Raw genomic sequence first — 24,286 nt, 5'->3', positions numbered from 1 at the left:
AAAAGTAAATGATCATATATGTAGTAAGTATTAATGCAGCATTACAAGTCGTACACATTATCTATAAATAATAGCCAGTTTGCTCGAGTAATTGAATCTTTACACCTCAGGCCTTATTTATAACAATCAGCAGAGGTGTAAAGTGGAGGAAGCCCAAAGACAAAGCAGCCAATCAGATCACATTTTTTATCTTTTGCAAACAAACATGATTATGATATCAATAAATGTTGTTGTCGTATTATCTGTTTTTCAGGAAGTTTGTTAAATACCTTTCAGCCCGTTTACCCCAGCAAACTATGGATGGATGAAAAGGCGTTCTGCAATGAGTTTCCCTTCCATATTGTGTTTGACCAACAAGTAAGGAAAATGCAGATATTTTTTCATAACATTTCAAAAACTGGGTTCTCTATGAGATGCTAACTGAAATTGTATGTTTTATCCACAAAAACAAACTAGAGGATGTCCGGCTGTTCTTCTACAAATTGTCTCTTCAGGGAGGAAGTAGACGAACTCTGGTGCCACCTCTTGGAGGTAGCAATCCTATAAGTTAAATGACCCTTTAACAAGCCTTGTCATGACTAAGGGCCGCTTTACACTCTGCGACATCGCTAGCAATTGCTAGCGATGTCGAGCGCGATAGCACCCGCACCCGTCATACGGCCGATATGTGGTGATCGCTGCTGTAGCGAACATTATCACACTTCACTTCACTTCACTGTCACACGCACTTACCTGTTCAGCAACGTCGCTGTGACTGCTGAACAATCCCTCCCTCAAGGGGGAGGTGCGTTTGGTGTCACCGCGACGTCACTAAGCGGCCGGCCAATACAAGGGAAGGGGCGGAGATGAGCGGGACGTAACATCCTGTCCACCTCCTTCCTTTCTCATTGCTGGCGGACGTAGGTAAGGAGAGGTTCCTCGTTCCTGTGGTGTCACACATAACGATGTGTGCTGCCGCAGGAACGACGAACAACATCGTACCTTCAGCTGCAACGATAATTGGGAATGGACCCCCATTTCACGATTAGCGATTTTGAATATTTTTGCAACGACTCAAAATCGCTCATAGGTGTCACACGCAACGACATCGCTAATGCGGCCGGATGTGTGTCACAAATTCCGTGACCCCAACGATATCGCTTTAGCGATATCGTAGCGTGTAAAGCGGCCCTAAGGAATTACTTAGGCTGTTCTTCTCACACTGGACTGAATAGTCACTTCACCACCGATTTCTTATTAATTATTTAGTGGACATTTTCTGACTGCTCATTACACTGGGGAATATGATTTGAATACAACACCTCCTAAGAAAATACAAGAACCTGATCACCAAAATACAAACAATATATAATCTTAGGAAAACAGGGTAGATAAGTGCAATGCATATTAAAGACAAATGTTTAAAAATTTGATTACACATAATAAAATTTAGTGAGAATCACAGTCCCCTGCATGGTAAAATCGTGTAACGCAATGTAATACAGCCCTGAAGAGACAACATAAATACAGTATTTCACAAAAGTGAGTACACCCCTCACATTTTTGTAAATATATTATTAGATCTTTTCCTGGGACAACGCTGAAGATAAGACTGATACAATGTAAAGTAGTCAGTGTACGGCTTGTATAACAGTGTAAATTTGGTGTCCTCTAAATAACTCAACACACAGCCATTAATGTCTAAACTGCTGCCAACAAAAGTGAGTACACCCCTAAGTGAAAATAGACAAATTGTGCCCAATTAGCCGTTTTTACTCCACGATGTCATGTAACTCAATACTGTTACAAGGTCTCAGGTGTGAATGTGGGGCAGGTTACATTTGGTGTTATCTCTCACACTCTCTCATACTGGTCACTGGAAATTCAGCATGGGACCTCTTGGCAAATAATTCTCTCAAAATCTGAAAAAAAGAATTGTTGCTCTACATAAAGATGGCCTAGGCTATAACAAGATTGTTATACAAGCTGTACACTAACTACACATTGTATCAAAGTGTCATATTTTCAGTGTTGTCACATGAAAATATATAATAAAATGTGACAAGTGTACTCACTTTTTGGATATATTGTAGCTATAATAGCATACGTTGCACATTTATCCACTACAATCTCCCCTGGCATGCTTGCATAAACATCAAAGAATGGTCAATACAAAAAGTAGAGATGATAGGAATATCGGACAGTGCGAAAATAATTTAGAGAGCAGAGAGGAGATACAATATTACATTGGTCAAGGTAGCGGCAGGGTGTCCAGATACCCACCACACCTTCTCCACAGAAAGTTCCTTGTGCTATCCTCAATTATTGGTACTATACTTACAATCAACTATTACAGCAAGCTTCAACTCCCATCTAACTAATAGTATCATCCTGTATTCAGCTCACCATATGTCACGATTCAGTTTAGACTCTGCTGTACAGAGTTGTATTCGTCACCTGCTCCTACGGTCAGTGTTTCACTGTGCTTGACCGGTGGGAGGAGCCTATCCTTCTGTGCCTTGTTCTCGAGATCACGCCGCTTTATCAGGATGTCACAAAAACTTTGTGGAAAATAAGGAGTGTTAACATGTCATATTCACGGTCTCCCGTCGAAGCACACGCGAAACACGTGTTGGGACCGGTTTCACATGTGAGGTTGACAGACTCCCCCCTTGGGGTTCTACACTTACCACGGGTAGGTCTTCAGGTGCCACTCTACCACCAATGTATGATTGTCTATGAAGCTGGGTACTATACATATCTATCCTTGGTGGCTATGATGTTTTTATATTGGCCCTGATTTAGACCATAATTTTTGTGGGTGTTGTTAGTGTACAAGTACTTTTTTGTCCTACTGGTCCAAGGGGTATATACTTCTACTTTGTTTAATGTGAATACTTGTTTATGTGCTTCCCTTGGATCTAGGGACATCCCCTTATTTATGCAGGGACCTTCATGGGACCCCTTTTTCCTCCTCTTATCTTCTTAAGACCTGGTTTTTAATCATGTATGTCCAATTATTAATTGTTTACCATATGTGACTATAATGTTTGCATTTTTGTAATAAAATTATACACTTTTTCACAATTGTGGTACCAGTGTTTAATCTTCAACATGTTAACACCCCTTATTTTCCACAAAGTTTTTGTATTATACCATGGGGTTCATGTATATTACCATTAATATGAGGTCCGCTATACTTGATGTTTGCTTTCTTTTTATCAGTATGTCGCCTCCTTTGGTGCGGCGCCCGTTATAGCCCTGCTCTACTGCGTACTTTCCTGATCCCTGTAAGTTCTCTTGATTCTGCCTGCTACCTCGTCCTACCTCCCTGACTTCCATCCTCCCTGTTCAGTCTGACCTGCCTGACTCCCGTCCCTTCCGTCCTGTCTTACCCTCCGGTCTTCCTCTCCTGCTCCTTGTTTGTTGTTCCGTCCCTGCGCCCCCTCCTATGGCTTGCTCTCCCAGTTCCCGACCTCCGGCTCCCTCTTCACACTGTCCCGCCTACTCCCTTGTACTGTGTGACCTCCCGGCTCTGATCCTGCTTGTACGAATTCTCTGAGTAATCCATTTGTGATTACTCTTGAGACACCTTGTGGATCCATAGTCCTGTTACACACACACCAGTGTTCCGGCTCCCCCTAGTGGTGGCTTAACACTATATTTATCACCAACAGCAAGAAGATGCACATTCACATCTGCTCTTCTGTGCATATAGGGCAACCTCCAAAAGTCATCTGGAGACATTCTCTCATAGCTGTATGTTATACCTTGTGCTAATGCACCAAGCTGGCAGACAGCCACGAGCCACAAAACATAGATCCGCAAGCCACATGTGGCTCTCGAGCCACAGGTTGGGGAGTCGGGACCCCTGCACTATAGCATTGATGCTATAGTTAAATGTATGAAGCTAACAGAGACAGTTCTATAACTGATGATTGAAGGCAGTCTCACGCTCAAAGCTCTAGTGGATGGTGAGATATGGAGCCTGAAAGTCAAAAGTTCAAAACATTGTTACCCTTTTGCAAAGTGTATTTTTCCATGGAATATTGATTTATGTAAAATTTGTTGAAATAAAAGTGAGGAAAATCAAACTGTACTTCTGACTATTTTCTCAATGTATTGTGTTATTAGCATTATCCATATTTAGATATTTTCTCGATTTTCTCCTGTCACCAGCTGAAGGTAAAGCAGGCCGGAGTAAACATTCAGAAATATGTCCCTGGAATCCAAACTATGGACATCAGATTAGATGAATATTTCACCATCGTCCACCCTCAGGTTACTTTCACCATTTCAAACATTAAGATGTTCACTAATAGTCAGTTTGTGCTGAAGACAAAGCGAGAAATGATGCCGGAGTCGTGGAGGAAGCAGCCCACACTGAAGCTCAGAGGTGATATGGTCGTATCTTTCTTCATGTATTTGTATGGATCTCAGTGGTACAGACTTGATATAAGGACAGCATACACTGCCTGTCCTGCGGGATTCATAATTATTGATATTGAGCACAGTGAATACATTTCAGCTTTTTCTGCTTCTTTATTTTTTGTACCACTCTGAATATGCCACGTATAGGTAATCTGTTGCCCCATTTGATATTTCTATCCTATTAATATGAGCATACAGGTTATAGAATGCTGAAAATAATCATACCTGTCTGCCTCATATCAGATGCCTTCTTGGGGAAAAATCATCTTTTATCCCTATATAAATGAGGTCTTCCAGGCTATGGGGTAGCTGTTGCCTCCTTGCGTCATTAACATAGCTGTCACCTTCCATCAGCGTCACAGCATTCCTGTGAAGTACAGTTATGGGCCTGACATCCTGCATCTGCATACCACAATTGCCAATGTTCCACTGTAGTGTTTTGCCCCTCTATGGGAATTGGCTTCATTTTTCTTCTGCTCAAGCGTCGGATCACTGGAGCGGAAGTAGCAGTGACTCTCCAGCGCCTGCGCGACAGAAGGGCGTAACACTACAGTGGAACGTCGGCAATTGCAATGCCCAAGCACGGGATTTCAAGACCACAAGTAGACATTACAGGGATACTGACAGGAGGCAACAGCTGCTAAAGAAGCAAGGAAGCAGTGCTATCTTCCAGGCAGAATCCACTCAATAACCTGGAAGACCTCATTTACATATATGTATAAAAGATGATTTTTCCGCAAGAATTTTCCCTGGACTATCAGGTCGTCACAGAGTATTGCACAATCTTCCCTCCTGTGCAGTGTCCACCTCCTTCTTGGTTAAAAGTCCCCAACTAAATGGTGTTGCCTACATCAGCTAATCAAAATCCTAGGCACACTCTGCACCACACCCACCAGACACACCAGTGGACGGCCTGAGGGGACTAGGGTCGCCCACTTGGGGGGTTGGTTAGGGAAGCTCAGGAGTGTCAGGAAAAGGGAGAAGTAGTTTAGAAGTGAAGGAGAGAAGAGGTGAGGAGCAGGGCTCATGAGTAGTTACCTAGGTGGCAGACGGTGGTCTGGGCCTAGAGAGATGGACCCCGGTCGCAGGGGATCGTGGCAAGGGGCACGGAACTGTCGAGGAGGACAGCCGGCGGCCTTGCACCATCACCGGGCTGGGACCAGGGCACGACGGGGTACGTGGACCCTAGGTCAGGGAGTAGCTTTAGACAACCTGACAATTGACCCAACGAGAACGGAGCCTTCAAGATTCGCTCTCCATACACTCCAAAATCGGGGTACTAGCGCAACGAGGAAGATAGGACTTTCCACAAAACCGGTCCAGGAAATCCCAAGCGTGAACCCTGAGAGCAAGCTCCCACACTTAGTCATAGTGGGGAGCAGGACCTGGCAAGTTCCATACTACCGGGACCAACAGAGAAATAAAATTAGTGCCAGGAGGCAGGTCACGGATCACCAGGCAGCACTAATGGGGACGAGACCCGAACTAGCTCCCCTCAGTGGCAGCGGTAACCAGAACTTTGGTTTATCCAGTTGTCGGTGTCAGCTTAATGGACTGAGTGAGTAAGCAAGTGACACCTTCGCACCCAACGGCACTTCTCCGCTCACCATCACCGAGCCCCGGAGTATGCCCCATACCCGTGGAGGGTCATAACACCTGGCTGCCGCATTCCATCACCTCCAGGTACTCCCAACTGCAGTGGTGGTGCTCCAAATTACCACATACCACAGGTTGCATGACAAACTCAAACACAATTCCCTGTCAATACCCCCTTCATTTAAGTGGCCGCACGACCCCCGGGTCCGGAGACCCTCGAGCTACCAGTCACCAGATATGAGCAGCTCGGCTGCTGGCACAGGGGCGGCACACCTCAAATTCCTGGCATCATGAATAGGTTAAGAGCAGGACCCACTTACCTGGGTGACGTGCACCTTAGAAGTCGAAACCGCGAGTCAAAACTCCCGTTTCCCGCCATTTCCACCATCTTCTGCCATCTTTTGGCACCAAAACGCTGTCTTCTCCACGAAAGCGCGCAAAGTAGAAGCCCCACCCTTCGTCCTGAGAGTGAGCCGGAACCAGAAGTTCCCAGAGAGGTGACAGCACCAAAGTGAGTGGTGGGCAAAAACCGAGGGGGCGTAACTGCATGTAACAGCGGAAGAAAAGCAGGGACTACAGGACTCTGCGATAACGTTCCTGGACAACGCAGAGGAAAGATAGTGGAGCGGAGCTTGACACCGGAACGTGCTGTTCCCAGGACCGCGACCTAGATTGAGGAAGAAACGGAGCAGCTTTGCAGAAGGATGCGAACGCAGTTCCTGTTCATACTGAAGCACTGGAGGGAAGAGATGAGGAGCCTGGCGGTGGCGGTGCAAGCCTGTGAGCTCGAAATCCCACGTGAAGAAAGGGTAAGCGGTTACCCAGTCCCTGATGATTGCCCAAATCCGGCCGATGCGGCTGAGGGATCCAGACTGCCCCCGCTCTAGGCAAACACTCCGCCGCCACCAACCCCGTGCTCGGCGGACGCCGAGCTGCCTGCTCCCACCATGGCAGTGGAACTTTCAGCCCCCGTATATGGAGATGCAGCTGCAAAGCCCCCGGTTCCGTCACCCGACCAGGTCACGACAGTGGTCACCCCGACACTGGCCCGACCAGACCCGGCCGCATCACCGGGCCCATCCTTAGAGGCGGAGGACCCGGACTCTGAAACCCCGGGTGCGGAGCAGTCAGTACATCTACCAAGAAGAGCGGAGGAGGAACCTGAGGAGTTGCCGGTTCCACCACCGCGCGGCATCCCAACGGCTGTTGGGGCTGCAGAGGTGCACCTAAAGCCTATGCCAGCTAGGGAGCTGAGACCAGACGCTGACGCCCCCTACTGGGAACAACACCTGCCAAAGTTAAAACCGGAGATGACAAGTCAAGACCAGAGGCAGCGGGAGATGGTTGACCGTGCCGAAAGAGAAAAGGAGCATTTGAGAAAGGCTACCTTCCGTGTCAGAGGGCCGCGGCGCAGGGGCCATATCAAGCGGTTTAACCCCAACAAAGGGTGGGGTTTCCTCTGGGAGGCGAGTCTCTCTGAAGCAGTGTTTGTCGCTCAGAGAGATATAGAGCAACATCTCCCGAGGGACCACCCGGGTTGTAATCTTGAGCTGGGAGAGGTGGTCGGCTACACTCGGCATTGGAATGAGTGGTGCTAGTATGCCCTGGATGTGAAGCGGCTCGCTATGGTTGATGAGCAGGTTCTACCAGCCGCCACCGTTGATTACCAGTCTCCATCTGAGCGGTACCTGTAATATGCAAATGAAAACTGTTAGGTATCTGTGTTTCTTTTATTATTTTTCAAAGTTTGTTATTTTTCATATAGAGAAAATAAGTGTTTTAATCAATAAGGTTTGAATGAACACAGAAAATTACCTGACTTGCGGGAAGACTTTATAGTGTGTACACCAGGTGCATGGACTTCGTTTTATTTAAGCACCAATGTTAATAGTAAAAATGGACCATGGTCATAGGACTCGTTGTGACCAACACAGACTTGTGTATTGTACATAGTTGCACCTCCTGTGCCCACCAGAGTCGTCTTTTGCAACACCCGGGACCTTAACCTGGTCACGGACCCTCAATAGGTATGCAGCGGGTCAGGGTGTTCGGGTGGCGGGTTAATGGGATCCGGGACATTGGGACTGGACTGTCACAGGAAGGGCTGCAATGGAGCAGGTTGAGCCTCCGCTACTAATCTAACCGGTAGCGTTCCATTGTTGACATAACAAACTCTAAAGTTACGTAGCGTTGAAGTACCCAGCCTCCCTAATGTGGGATGTATCTTGTTAATAAAAATGTTCCTTTTCCTACTTTTGCAGTTTAAAAAAAATAAATAAATAAAACCTCTGTTGTCCTGTAGATCGAGAACAAGCTACGTTTAACCAAGGGGGAATGTGATGCCCTGGACTATCAGGTCGTCACAGGGTATTACACAATCTGCCCTCCCGTGCAGTATCCACCTCCTTCTTGGTTATGGGTCCCCAACTAAATGGTGTTGCCTACATCAGCTAATCAAAATCCTAGGCACACTCTGCACCACACCCACCAGACACACCAGTGGACTGCCTGAGGGGAATAGGGTCGCCCACTTGGGGGGTTGGTTAGGGGAGGTCAGGAGTGTCAGGAAAAGGGAGAAGTAGTTTGGAAGTGAAGGAGAGAGGAGGTCAGGAGCAGGGCTCCTGAGTAGTTACCTAGGTGGCAGATCCTCGAGCCACCATTCACCCGGATCTGAGCAGTTCGGCTGCTGGCACGGGGGTGGCACAAAGGCATCTGCTATGAGGCATACAGGTATGATTATTTTCAGCATTCTACTACCTGTATGCCCATATTAATAGGTTAGATATGTCAAATAAGGAGAAAGATTCCTTTAAACATGAGTTGTTTTTATCTACAGATGGAAAGAGGCTGACAGGGCGTTTACACAACCCAGTGCTTAAAGTGAATCTCTCAGCAGGTTTTTGCTATGTAATCTGAAGATTATCACATGTCTCATACATAACTAGATAAGAAACACTCGCCAAATCCTGTTATTTTAACATTTGAACCAATAACATCAAATACCAAACAAGAGGAAGAGGTGCAGATGTCAATGAGCTGGACAGTCCAGATTGACATCCTCAAGTGTTGAATCTAGTCTTGGCTCAGTCTAACTCATACATGATGAAAGATGCTAATGTCCCAGTTTCCCAATCTTCACACCTCAATTTGCTTATGGTTCCTCTCTTCTAGGCATAAGATGATGTTGTGGGGACATATAATATGGCGTCAACCTGTATGGGTTTGCTGGGAGAAAACCTGATCTCTCATAGGGCTCCCAATACTTTGACTGTTCATAACTGACCTCCCTTGGTCTTTAAGATGCTGTAGAATTAGGCATTCACTTTCTCTCCTTGCAGAAACTCTTCTTGTGTGTTAGAGCATGCTGCCTAACTTACTGTCCCTGGGTGTTCCTTCTCCCCTCACCCAAATCTCATCACTGTACCAACAATGAAGTAATGGGACAACAAGACAACACCATAGAGGCTAAAACAGAATGAAGGAGACACAAAGACAGCATGTGGGACATGAGGGGAGATGGGACATGAGGGTGACCAGAAGAGAGGTGTGGGAGTGCACTGACAGTCATCCTCCATCATCCTCCACCATACGCACCCACTTTACAAACACTTTAAAGAAATAGTTTAAATATTTATATATTCTTTCTTTATATGCCTTCAAAAGGATTGTCTGGCATTGCTCACTCCCTCATCGGAAATTGATCTGAGCCAGACAACCCCTTTAAATTCTTGTTCCCTTTTTCAAAGCTACAATGACTCGTGATTATGATCTATTTATGTATTCATATCTACTAAATATTTCTTTAAAGGCCATATGATATGGATGGATTCTATAGAATGTATGATCTACATGTGTTCTCCAAAGCTGCGAAGTCTGCAGGAGCTAGAAGAGAGGAACATGCACATTTCAGATATAGCCAAACACGATGTAACAAGAGACCTCATTCTCCTGAACCATCAAAGACTGGCTGAAATTGAGTTATCCAACCAGCTGGAGCGCAAGAAGGAAGAGCTGCGTGTGTTGTCCAAAAACCTGGAGACAGAGAAGAAAAAAACGGAGACATTGCTGTATGCTATGCTTCCTCAGCACGTGGCCAATCTGCTAAAGGAAGGCAAAAAAGTGCAAGCAGGTACTAGTAAAATTACCATGCCTGATGAAGAGACCTGAGTATTCTCGAAAGCTTGCTATTATTACCATCTTTTCAGTTAGCCATTAAAAGGTATCAACCACTGAGGACTCTGTTCTTTTAAACAAACTTTTTTTTTCAAGCAGGTACTATACAGTGTGTCCACCACCATTAACTTGAGAATGGCGGCAGCTATAGGAATAGAAGTGGTGTCTAGGTATAGTAAAGTAGCCATGCGCTACGCAATGAAACCACCTATTGCGCCACCTGGTGGAAAACAACGGAGTTAGCATTTTTATCTTGAAAGCGGAACAAGATAGAGAAAAAAAGTGAATTACAAAGCTGTAGGGCATCATCAATTCAATACGAATCGACACTTTGCATACAGAAATGCTATGATTAGAATGTATAAAACTCACAAGCCTGCGGACGTGAAGCGATACCTCATGGAGACCTTCCTACAAGTCATTGGGTATGGTGGCTGTGTGGAGTGGCCTCCACGCTCACCTGACCTGACCCCACTGGACTTCTTTCTGTGAGGTCACATCAAACAGCAGGTGTATGCGACCCCCCCACCAACATTGCAGGACCTACGACGACGTATCACAGATGCTTGTCCAAACGTGTCACCTACCATATTTCACAACGTGCAGCAAGATACAGTATGCTGTCCAGAGTCCAGATGTGCATTGCAGCTGACGGTGGCCACTTTGAGCATCAAAGTTAAATGAGCGCCATATGTGTGACCAGCATTCAATGTTTTGGGGGGGGGTCATGGTTTTCACATCATAGCATTTCTGTATGGAAGGTGTCGATTCGTATTGAATTGATGATGCCCTGCAAATTTTTAATTCACTTTTTTTCTCTATCTCGTTCCGATTTTGAGATAAAAATGCTAACTCCGTTTTCCACCAGGTGGCACTATAAGTGGGTTCATTGCATAGCGCATGGCTACTTTACTATACCTAGACACCACTTCTATGCCTATAGCTGCCGCCATTCTCAAATTAATGGCGGTGGACAGGATATGGGTGGACACTGTATTTTTCCTAATGAAACTTGTTCAAAGATTTTATGATCAATGTTGGCCTGCAAGCTGTTGTTTGTATTTGCATCTTATTGTTTCCTGCTGTCTTAAGATTGGAACAATTTTTTTATACTCTCTTGTAACTCCAGCCTTAAGCGGGCTTTACACGCTGCGACATCGCTAATGCGGAGTCGTTGGGGTCACGGAATTTGTGACGCACATCCGGCCGCATTAGCGATGTTGGTGCGTGTGACACCGATAAGCGATTTTGCATCGTTGCAAAAATGTGCAAAATCGCTAATCGGCGACATGGGGGTCCATTCTTAAAAATCGTTACTGCAGCAGTAACGAAGTTGTTCCTCGTTCCTGCGGCAGCACAAATCGCTGCGTGTGACGCCGCAGGAACGAGGAAGCTCCCCTTACCTGCCTCCCGGCCGCTATGCGGAAGGAAGGAGGTGGGTGGGATGTTACGTCCCGCTCATCTCCGCCCCTCCGCTGCTATTGGGCGGCGGTTCAGTGACGCTTCAGTGACGTCGCTGTGACGCCGCACGGACCGCCCCCCTTAGAAAGGAGGCGGTTCGCCCGTCACAGCGACGTCGCCGGACAGGTAAGTATGTGTGACGGCTGTTGTGCGACACGGGCAGCGATTTGCCCGTGTCGCGCAACAGATGGGGGCGGGTACCCACACTAGCGATATCGGGACCGATATCGCAGTGTGTAAAGTAGCCTTTAGTTAGGTTTAAAAAATATATGTCTATCAAATTCAACATTGCAAACATCATTTCTAGATACTGTAGTTCATATCTAACTTATTATTACCCCTTATAGATAACTCAGTTCTAAATTATTCATAACCCATTTATATATTTTTTTAATGCTTTCATACTGTTTGCCATTACTATTTCTTGTGATTGTGCATTCCACAGTTTGACTACTTAACTGTAAAGAATCCTTTCCTACACACATACTCACAGATTCTTTCCTTTTCCAGGTGAGTTTTCGACATGTACGATTCTATTCAGTGATGTGGTGACATTTACTAACATATGTTCTGCTTGTGAGCCCATCCAAATAGTTAACATGCTTAACGCAATGTATTCAAGATTTGATCGTCTGACAAGTGTGCATGATGTGTACAAGGTAAAAGTCAGCGCAGTTCTTCAGCATTAATATCTATAAGTTCAGCAGATGTACATTTGTATGAGGTGGGTGGTAATGGTGCTTCTGTAATTCTGTATACTGAACCTCCAATATAATATAGAGGCATGTAAAAGCATTTTTTGTTGGATTCATATAAAACAAAAATAAAAAAAAAAAAATAATAAAAAATAAAATACACCAGATATACAGAGGTGTTACAGGCCCCACTAAGCGTTAATAGCAGCACAGGGGTTACATGACTGCATATTAGGGGCTGCAGAGCCCCTGTGTACCGTCATACATGCGGGGGCCTTTCATTTATCATGCATTGACAAATGACAGTCCTATATCTGTCCTCTAGGTTGAGACTATTGGCGACGCATACATGGTGGTTGGAGGAGTACCGGTTCCTGTGGAAACCCATGTGCAAAGAGTAGCAAATTTTGCTTTAGGTATGAGATTGGCAGCAAAAGAAGTTATTAACCCCATATCTGAAGACCCTATTCAGGTAAATAAAGGAGGCCAATAACTTAGTACCTTCCTTTTATCATATTTATTAAGCCAATTACCATATTTGTAATATAACAAACACTTTATGATTTAGATCAGAGTTGGTATTCACACCGGACCCGTGTTAGCTGGAGTTGTAGGAGATAAGATGCCAAGATACTGCTTGTTTGGAGACACTGTGAACACAGCTTCTAGGATGGAAAGTCACGGGGTTCCAGATAAAATTCACCTGAGTCCAACAAGTTTCAAGTAAGAATGACAAATTCATGTCTAGGAGTAGCTTTTCAGACACAAAGACTTCTTTCTGAAATATGTAGAATTTTGGCAAACATTAATTTTTCCAAGTGAGTTTTGTTTAAAAAAAATAAATAAAATTATCTTCTGCAGCCTGCAGGTATTTCCATACACTGAAGGCTGCTCGGTCCAATTCAGTATAAAAATTGTCAGATGAGCTTTCTTGGTGCAGTCCCTAACCCCTCTCGTAGATCTCGGCTTAGATTTGTGTTCAGGAATGGTCAACCAAGTGAACATGAATGCGTTTAGTGAGAGGACACTTCTGGCAATGGCTTTTATCCTCCCAATCAGAGGGTCTAGCATGGTAAGATTTACAAACTGAGGGTACAGTTCCACTTGCGTATGACTCCTGTGAGTCTCGCATTCGTATTACCCGGTGCAGCCTGACGCTCTCCGAACAGGAGCGCCTCAGCTAGCTGCATAGAAATACATGCAGCCGACTCACTCCTGTCGGGCCGTGCTGGGTGATACCGATGCGACACTTGCGCGAGTCATACTCAAGTGCAACCGTACCCTATGCCTATCTTAAGCCAGCTTTACACACTACAATTTATCTTACGATGTGTTGGCGGGGTCACGTCGTAAGTGACGCACATCCGGCATCGTAAGGTACATTGTAGTGTGTGACAGGTACGTGCGATTGAACGAAAATCCGTTCATCGCATACACGTCGTTCATTCCTCATGGATTGAACGTGCGATTGTGCAATGTTCCCGAGGCAGCACACATCGCAGTGTGTGACACCCCGGGAACATTGAAAAGATCTTACCTGCGTCCCGCGGCTCCAGCCGGCAATGCGTAAGGAAAGAGGTGAGCGGGATGTTTACATCCCGCTCATCTCCGCCCCTCCGCTTCTATTGGCCGGCTGCCGCGTGACGTCGATGTGACACCGAACGACCCTCCCACTCCAGGAAGTGGACGTTCCCCGCCCACATCGAGGTCGTATGGAAGGGTAAGTACATGTGACGGGGGTTAATCGTTTGTGCGGCACGTTCAACAAATTCAACGTGCTGCACATACGATGGGGGCGTTGCAAATCGCATACGATATCGTATGCGAAATTGCAACGTGTAAAGCTGGCTTTACTTTGGCTGCCAAGGAACAACAGTAGATGAATGAAGAGTTTGTGTTTTTAAAATTATTTATTTTTTTTACTGTACGATATAGACCCTTCGGCGTCTGTGATTGGTTGCAGTCAGACAGCTGTCACTTAGCGTGGGGGCGCGCCTGACTGCATCCAATCACAGACGCTGGTGGGTGGGAGTAGCAGTGAATACGTATCAGCCTAATGAGCGGCCCTGAAAGAAGAATGAGAGGCCATGGGAGCAGTGTGACAGCCATGCTGGTGATTGGTGAGTATGAAGCACTTGCTTCTACCCCCTTTGCGCCGGATTCTGGTCCCCTAGGGACTGGCATCTGGCCAGATATCGGGGATCAATCCCCCGCCGGCTTGGGTTGGATCTGCGAATCTTCCCATCGCTAGTGAAAAACACAGGGATAAAACGCAAATAGAATGAATAAACTGCATTTTTTTGTCAGAAGATTGTGAAAGCTACAGACAAAAAAAAATGCAATGTGCGCACAGCAAATCTGAACTCTCAGACTTTGCTGCGAAGTCAAAAGTGAGAATTTCTGACAACAAAACTTCACCAAAAAACGCGTCAAAAAGCTACAAAAAATGCAGTGTGTACATATAGCCCAAGGGTATGTACGCACAGTGCAGAAATTTTCAGGACAAAAAAATGCACTTTGTGGCTGAAAAACGCAAGCGTTTTGGAGGCATTTTTTTTTTAGTGAATTGAATGGCTAGAAATGTTATAAAATGCAAGAAAAACAGACCAACAATTGACATGATGTTTTTTTCTGCACCAAAAACTGCAAGGAAAAAAAACAACGTGCGCGCAGCACTTCTTAGTTTCTCACAGACTTTGCTGGGATAAGGATAGACATGCAGATTTGGGCAACAAACTGCACCAAAAACTGCACCGTGTGCACGGGGACTAAAGGTCTAGTCTGGGGAAAGAGGGGTTTTTTTTTTAAACAACCAAAGTTTCCTCCAGTTCACAGCTACTCTGTCAATGTACAAGGCTATAGTTTTAGGTGATGCCATAGACTATGGACCTGGGCCATGGTGCCTGGGGTTGCCATGTTAGAAGGCACACGGTAAATTTAAAAAATGGCAAATTGGGAGTCCTATTTCAGATTATACCATTACTGGCACTGTCAGGGACTGTATTACATCCGACTAGTGATAACTGTGTATATTCCATTATTTCACGTGATCAGGACTGGAGAGCCTCTTGAATCACTGACATTGTTTCCACATTTTCAGGATTGTTCTGTGGAAGGTCGAACTAGATGGACCTAGGTCTTTTTTGAACCTATGTAACTATTGTAGATGATTTTGACACTTGAATATGATTTGTACGATTCTTGATTTTGACACGAGCTTATACTTTTCTAGTGCCCTGAAACATCAGGACTTTGAAATTGTGGAGAGAGGAGTCATTGAAGTAAAAGGTAAAGGGAAAATGAAGACATATTTCTTGTTAAAGAATTTACATTTATCAGATGAACAAATTATGGGACGGAAAAATCAAGGATCAGAGCAAAATCCTAACTGTGCTTTAGGTATGTGGTTATTTTGTCATGACACCTTATTACGGTAGATTACAATGCATTTGTGGCAGCAGCAATTGGGATCAATTCACATGCAGCAGATTTGTTGCAAAATTTCCATGGCTGAATATCCTTTCCATTCATCTGGATTATTTCTGTTGCATCTGCATGGCTTTCTTCTCCATTCAGATAAATGGGACACTTGCAACAAAACTAATGTTTTTTTTTGTTGATAAACCTGAAACATAGAAGTCGACTTTCAGCTACAGCATTTCCCCAACAGTATAATTTAGGTCTCTTTTATCAAAACGGTCTCATAGGAAAACTGGCTTTGTTGTCCACAGCAACTTTGATAATTGAGATCTATTACTTTTTTTGTGACGCTGCACTGTCATCATTCACTGACATTCCTCTCTTTATGGCATGGGTTTTTATTAGTGATGAGCGAGTACCAAAAAGCTCGGGTGCTTGAGGCTCGGGCCGAGCATCCCAAGATACTCGTGTACTCGGCCCGAGCACCGAGCCCAATGTTATCCTATGGGAGACCCGAGTATTATTCTGAAATGACCCCCGGCAGCATGTTGAAACCATAAAATTGTAAAGTAAAAAAAAAAACGTGCGTGTGTGTGTATGTGTGTATATATATATATACATGCGGAGTGGAGTGCGGGAGGGGCCTTAGCCGAGCGGGGAAGTGTCGGGCTAAAGGCACGGTCATGCTGTGAGGGCCGGCCAATCACTGCAATTCCACAACTAACAGGGCTGTGGCATTGCAGTGGTCTGCCAGCCAATCCCTGCATGAGGGCTGGCTCTCAAAAGAGCGCCAACATGCAGGAAAGAAGACCACGAGTACAGCACAAGTATCGCGAGATTACTCGGTACCCGCCGAGTAGCCCGAGTACAGTGATACTCGTGCGAGTACCGAGTAGTGACAAGCATACTCGCTCAACACTAGTTTTTATTCCTTATGGAAAAATGGTGTGTTTTAAAGTACTCAAGGCTCAAAAGTCAATAATTTTCATGTGATGTTGAAGTTGTACCGTGTTTAAAGAGAATCTGTCATCAGGAATTCACCCTCCAAACTATTTATATGCACATGTAGCTCTTTCAAAGACAAGTCCAACAATACCCTTACATGACCAGTCCATTCCATCATTACTGAGAAATCAACATTTGAATGGTTATGCAAATGAGGCTGAAAAGCTAGGATAGATCAGAAGCCTCCGTCACTCCAGCTCTATTCCCCACCCAGAGCCTAATCTTCTTGCTTGACCGTCCACTCCTTTTGCCTCAAGTTATGCGGGCTTTACATGTTACGATCTATCGTGGGATTGCACAAGCGATCATACCCGCCGCCGTCGTTTGTGCGTCACGGGCAAATCGCTGCCCGTGTCGCACAAAGTCGTGAAACCCCCGTCACACGTACTTACCTGCTGAGTGACCTCGCTGTGGGCGGCGAACATCCTCTTCCTGATGGGGGAGGGATGTTCGGCGTCACAGCGACGTCACACAGCCGCCGGCCAATAGAAGCGGAGGGGCAGAGATGAGCGGGACGTAAACATCCCGCCCACCTCCTTCCTTCCGCATAGCCGGCGGGTGCCGCAGGACGCAGGTAAGCTGTGTTCATCGTTCCCGGGGTGTCACACGGAGCAATGTGTGCTACCCCAGGTACGATGAACAACCGGCGCCATGTTAAATAAACAATTTTTTAAAACTTAGCGACGAATACACGACTCACGATTTGTGAGCAATTCTGCGTCGCTCGGTAGTGTCACACGAGACGACGTCGTGAACGATGCCGGATGTGCGTCACGAAAACTGTGACCCCGACGATGCATCGCACGATAGCTCATCTCGTGTAAAGCCCGCATTACACAATATAGAGAATCAGTCAAGCAGGAGGAGTCGGGGAATAGAGCTGGAGTGACAGAGGCTTCACATCTACAAATAGCTCTTGAGCATCATTTACATATCAATTCCAAATTAAATTTCTTATTAATCAAGGAAGAGACTGATCATATAAAAGGCATTACTGGACTTGTCTTTGAAAGAGCTAAATGTGCCTATAAATAGTTTGTGGGGTCAATTCCAGCTTACAGATTCTCTTTAAAATGTCTGGAATGTGTTCAGATGGAATAGTGATTAGGAGGTAACTTATGACCATTGGTTGCTGATTAGACTTATTTTCCTATAATTGTGTGTGGGCAGGATACATAAATGCCACATGATAACATATTGAGGTCGCTCTATTCTAGAATCAACTGATTTAGGGACTTCAAAGACTTGTGCTGACTCTGGATCATTACTGAAAGAGGAAACAGAAGAGAAGAGTGGTGATCTGCCTGTCCCTACGTCCAGGACCTGCCATCTGCTGTAGATACTCTGAGACGCTACAGTCAACACCGCCAGAGTTCAAATCAAATACACAGCGATGCAACAGAATTCACAGCTTTATAGAGCTTAATGATTTTCAGAAGGGCACCATCATAAGAGTTCAAGACGGACCAAAAATGGGACAAACTGCAAGTGTTGTAACCCCAAGATAGAAGCATGTGGGAATAGCAACTCAGCAGTTAGGCAGTATGGGGCACAGACAAAACTGGGCTGTTTAGTGGTATAGTAAGTGGTCAGTCCCCATTTGCAATACTTACTACTAAGTTTTAAACAGACTCTAATGGTAGACTCATAATGCAGTAAATGTTTTGCACCTGAATCAGTTGAATGCATCTTAATTAGGGATGATCGAATACTTAGATTATTCGGCTTCGCGAATATTTTCTGAATACCTCGCTGCTATTCGACTATTTGTGAATATTCGATGTGTAATGTAAGTCTATGGAAAACCCGAATAATAACTATTCGGTACTATTCGGGCTTCCCATAGACTTACATTGCGCATCGAATAGTTGAATAGCGGCGAGGTATTCGAAAAATATTCACGAAGCCGAATATTTGAGGTATTCGATCATCCCTAATCTTAATACAAAAAATGGACCTTTGTCTCTGTCCAATTTTTCTAGGACAGTGTCACCCAACTCCAGTCTTCAAGAGCCACCAACAGTGCAAGTTCTAACGATTTCCTAAGTATTGAATATGTGTTGGAATTATCATCACCTGTGCAATACTAAGGAAATTCTGAAAAACATGGACTGTGGATGACTTTTGAGGACTGGATTTAGGGAACACTGATCTAGGATATGTTAGCACATTATGATTGGTGGAAGGTATGTGGGGTCAGACTTTGGGGACCACCATTGACCCTATTTAGCACTGCATTGATTCTTAAGTTTTCTCTACACATAGAAAATAGTAGCATATTATGGGTGTAATTTTGCAATACCCCTTTAAGGGTATGTGTACACGCCAAATAGGAATGGTCTCACCAAATCAAACGGGCTCACAAATAATCCAAGTTTGAGGCTCCACGATTTCCAGACGTGCCATATAATGCCCTTCCTTGGTTAATTAATTGCAGATAAACGAATGCTCCCGACGCGTTTCATTGAAGTCACTCTTCAGGGGAGTCATCAAAAGGGTTAAATGCTCTGCATTCTGTCAGTGCAAAATATGCTACTGACCATAGTACATAGATGCCCTCAATGGACGCATGTATCCGTCAGACCGGACAAATTCAAAAGTGCCGCCCTTTTGAATTTGTCCCATTCCTATTTGGCGAGATCCATTTATGTATAAAAATGGCTTCTTAGGCTGTTATAAATTGTTTTGTTTCTTACCCCTTCCCATCTGATTTTTTCTAGAGTCCTCCTCCTGGGGGTGGTTTCTCCGGCTGTGAGGTTTTGGATTTTGTCCAACCATCTTTATGGTGGAATTTGTATGTCTATGGGAATTTTGTGTGCCTCACATTTGGTATTGGTCCATATGAGCTTGGTGACCAAGGACCATCTGTGTTTATTTTTAATACTCATGTTTTTAATCAGTGACCTTTTTCACTTCTTAACAAGCACCCAATAAACGTTGTTTTATTTTTTGTTTTTCTTGCGTCTATAAGAACAAAAGAAAAAAAGAGAGAAAAACCCTATTTGCTAGTTCGACTTTTTGATTACTTTTCATTCATTCGCTGGCTCCACTTCTTCACCTTTTCCTCTAACTATTGGGGGTCCCTCAGGGTTCAGTCCTTGGCCGCCTTCTCTTCTCTCTCTACACGGCTCCAATTGGACAGACCATCTGAAAATTTGGCTTCCATCTTTAAGATGATGACACACAACTTTACACCTCATCTCCTGACCTCACCCCCGCTGTACTACGGAACACTAGTGACTGTCTGGCTGCAGTTTCCAACATCATGTCTGCTCTCTATCTGAAACTCAGCCTTTCCAAAACTGAATTTCTGCTCCCACCATCCACTAATCTCTTTAAATCTGACATCTCCCTGTGTGGCACCATGATAACACTGATCTTTCCTTCACCTCCTCTATACCTTTTCTCGCCTGCTCTTGTTACTTACATCTGAAGAACATCTCTAGAATCTGTCCATTTCTCACCATGAAACAAATACTTTCACTGTGGCCCTGAGCCATTCCCGCCTAGATTATAGTAATGCTCTATTAATTGGCCTCCCCCTCAATACACTTTCCCCTCTCTAGTCCATCCTTAATGCAGCAGCCAAGATCACCAATCTGGCTTATCATTACTTGGACGCCTCTGCTCTGTGCCAGTCATTGCACTGGCTGCCCATACATTATAGGATCCAATTTAAATTGCTTGTTCTCACCCACAAAAGGTCTCCACAGTGCGGCACCCCCCTACATCTCCATCCTCATCTCTGGCTATCCCCGTACCCGTTCTGTACGCTCCGTAAGAGACTTTTGAAACCCCCGGCATCAAGACTTCCCCAGAGCTGCACCAATTCTCTGGAATGCTCTACCCCAAGAAATTAGGGCAAACCACAACTTACATAGTTTTAGGCGCTCCCTAAAACACATCTTTTTATGGCGGTTTATCACATTTCCTAATTGAAGTCCATATATATATATATATATACATATATATATATATATATATATATATATATATATATATATATATATATATTTAGCCCATTTATTATTTATCTGAACATAATTCTCCATCAAACTCTCCATTGCACCCAAAAGCTCTACAACTATTGGCTGGTGACTGGCTCATTTATGTATCCCCCATTTGCTCAAGATGGCTGGAGCATCGTAGTAAATAAGTTCCTGTACTTCTTTGTGTCACCCCCACCTCATTGTAGAATGTAAACTCTTACGGGCAGCGTCGTTATTATTTTTGTTTTAATTATTGTTTTCTCTACAACTATGTTAGTTATGCCAATATATGAACCTCAGAATTGGAAAGTGCTGCAGAATATGTTTGCACTATAGAAATAAAGATTATTATTACTCAATTGTTTGTGTCAATTTTTTTTTTTTTTTTTTTTTTACAATGGTCATTGTATGGGTTAAGGAACAGTTTTACAGCTTAGGTCGTTATGGTGTGGCGACATCAAACATACATTTATTTTCTTTTGCTTTTAATTTAATATGGCATTCAGTGGCAAAATATTTTTCTCTTATTTTTTTCATCCCTCAAAAAAATTATCTAGATACAGCTGACAACTGCTGATGATGGTACCAGCTCTGCTCTGGAGTCAGTGATCTCCCCATCTCCTCTTTTGCCTGTCCATGCGTATGTCACAGTGCACTCAGATGTCATCCGACTGCAGTGCGATGTTTCACACGCACCCATAGACTTGTATGGGTGCGTGTGAGGTGAGAATCACTGACAAACGCAGTGTGCTGCAATTATTTTCTCATGCCAACATGGCATGAGAAGATGGACACCGCCCCATAGTTTTACACTGGTGCAAGTGCAATCCGATGTTTTATCAGATTGCACTTGTCTGTGTAAAACACAAGTGGTACAGAGGCCTTAAATCTAACCTGTCAGGTCCCCTATGCTCCCAGAACAACGAGCAGTTCTGGGTACATATTTCTAATCCCTGCCTAAATGTCCCTGTATATAGTAGCATAGATAAAGGGATCTTTATAAAAAGTATTTCTAAAGATCCTTCATTATATGCTAATGAGCACAGGGACCAGTCGCAAGGGTGTTATTTCCCCTCCTAACTAGTCTGCCCTCTTAGCCCCTGTGGGCATATTAACATTCTATTCAATGTCCAGCGTCGTCATCATCATGGACGCGCGTGCCTGTGTCCGTTGTCACCACCTCCGACGCTGGATTTAGGGTCAGTGCACATGATCATAAGTCCCGATACCTCCGGTCATGTGCACTATGAAGCCGGGTGTACGTGTCCTGGCTTCTGAGAGGTCAAGTGCCCATGACCGAAAGTGCCGGGACTTCTGATCATGTGCACTGAGTCTAAGCCCAGTGTCGCAGGTGGTGACAACGGACAAGTACGCGTGTCCATGCCGATGATGCTGGGCATTCAATAGCATGACATGGTAAGAAGGCAGACTAGTCGGGGGAAAAAACGCCCTTGCGACTAGTCACTGGGCTCATTAGCTTCTCATAAAGGATCATTAGAAATACTTTTTTCTAAAGATCTCTTTATCTATGCTAGTGTATATAGGGACAGACAGGCAGGGATTAGCAATATGCACCCAGAACTGCTTGTAGCCCTGGCTGCATATAGCACCTGATAGGTTCACCTTAAGCGGAGCATAGTAAGAAGCAGCTGGTGATCCAGTGTCAAATGCGGGAGAAATATCCAGGAGAGTCAGCAGTGACCATTAGATTTAGGTGTTATTAGATCATTAAAGATTTTAGTGAGAGCAGTTTCAGTAGCGTGTAAAGAGCAGAAACCAGACTGTAAATGGTCAAGAAGAGAGTTATCTAAAGGCCACTTCACACATAAAGAGATCGCTAACGACATCGTTGCTACGTCACAGTTTCTGTGACGAAACAACGACTTCACCAGCGATCTCATTATGTTTGACACGTACCAACGATCTGCCCCCTGCTGTGAGATCGTTGGTCGTTGCTGAATGTCCTGGGCCATTTTTGGCTCGCTGGAGTCCTGCTGGGCAGGATGGATCTGTATGTTTGACACCTACCAACGATCTCGTTAACGACCTAGATGAGAACTTAAAGTGTGACACGTAGGCGTGTAGTTGCGTCACCTTTTCCACGCCCCCTCTGCACCGATTGGTTGGCGCTGCGAACAGTACTGCGTTCTGATTGGGCATTACTTCATGCTTTGTTCCTTTTTGAGCCTTGGTTTGAGGATAGAACGAAGGAGGGATGAGTCCGGGTGCAGATGCAGCTTCGATCCGAAAAGCAAGCAAGCAACTGTGAACAAAGTACAAATGAGTCCGGGTGGAGTCGCAGGTTCTATCCTCAAAGCAAGACTCAAAAAGGGACAAAGGATGAAGCGATACAAAGTTGCCTTTTAGTCCGGCCGCCTAATCAAAACGCAGTATTGGCCACCAATCGGAGCGGAGGGGTGTGGAAAAGGCGACTCATATGCATGCCTACGTGGCTTACAGCATCAAACACTACACCCCTATTCGAGGTCGGAATCGTTACATAGCTGCTGTGTGACAGGGTCCCAACGACCAATGAGATTGTTATACAGGTCGCTGCATCGTTACTAAAGTCATTGGGAAAATGACTGTGTGACATCTCACCAATGATCTCACCAACGACTGAACAACAATACGGAAACTGTGACGTAGTAACGATCTCGTTATGTGTGACTGGACTTTTAGAGATGGCAATTTAGAGATTAGACCAAACGTTCCAGAGATTTAGAAATAAAGCAGAGATTAGACCCAGGTCTGTAGTTAGCAGCGCAGGACTAGATGAGGTTTTTTTTTTTGTTTTTTGTAACGTAATGGGGGTATGCTGGTGCATTTAAAGGATGGAAAGATATAAAATGATAAAGAGGTTAAATATTTTGGTTAGGCGGTGGTAGAAAGTGACCGAAGATGATGTGAATGAATAGTGTCACTGGTGATGTTAGTAGGGCGAGAAGATGTGAAAAGCTGGCCAACTTCCTCCATGACTTGTCCAGGACTTGAATATGCAAGTTCCATCCAATTCTCGGAGGCAGCTGTGCATGCTGCTATTTTTTTTTCCACATGCCGAATTGGAGTATGAAGAGAAAAAAAAACATTCATCTGCACTGCCACATTGAAGAACACTGGTCTGAGTATAGGACCAAAAATGCAGTAATCTGCACGAGCAATTACACCGCTGCATTTTCCCACGCAAGAGATTCCAGCATTTTCGAAGGCGAAATTGATGTGCTGCAAATTAGAATCTCGCACCGCAGATCAGTTTACGCAGCTTTAATAAGAAGCACAGTGGGCAGGAGATTTCTATTAATTCCATCCACTGTACTTGTATTGTACAGCGTCTCAGCGAAAACACTGCGTCCAAAACACTACTAACACTGATTGTGGCCACAAATAGTCCAGGTTTCTGGTAGAGACTATTAGGCTTTGATCTATGGCAGACTCTAGACACTAGTAGCATTGAGTTCCCTCTGTTACACCTCTGCTAACAAGGGGAATTGAATGCTACTAACATGCATTCCCCACGGGATAACAATCCCTGGGTGA

General features: G+C 44.7%; 1 protein-coding gene across 1 annotated transcript in view; it reads left to right on the top strand.

Moving 5' to 3' along the window:
* LOC142289986 (guanylate cyclase soluble subunit beta-2-like) overlaps window positions 1-18,795 on the top strand; it is a 56,763-nt gene extending 37,968 nt beyond the window's left edge. Inside the window, 8 exon segments of the mRNA XM_075333934.1 lie at window positions 254-357; window positions 4,159-4,375; window positions 9,815-10,135; window positions 12,151-12,299; window positions 12,661-12,807; window positions 12,904-13,058; window positions 15,568-15,734; window positions 18,743-18,795. Of these exon segments, the coding sequence (XP_075190049.1) occupies window positions 254-357; window positions 4,159-4,375; window positions 9,815-10,135; window positions 12,151-12,299; window positions 12,661-12,807; window positions 12,904-13,058; window positions 15,568-15,734; window positions 18,743-18,795 (1,313 nt within the window).
* The last annotated feature ends 5,491 nt before the right edge of the window (window positions 18,796-24,286 follow it).

Source organism: Anomaloglossus baeobatrachus, chromosome 2 (genome assembly GCF_048569485.1).
Source record: "Anomaloglossus baeobatrachus isolate aAnoBae1 chromosome 2, aAnoBae1.hap1, whole genome shotgun sequence".
Taxonomy (NCBI): domain Eukaryota; kingdom Metazoa; phylum Chordata; class Amphibia; order Anura; family Aromobatidae; genus Anomaloglossus; species Anomaloglossus baeobatrachus.
The sequence above is the reverse complement of the archived record's forward strand: the minus strand, read 5'-3'. Positions and strand labels throughout refer to the sequence as shown.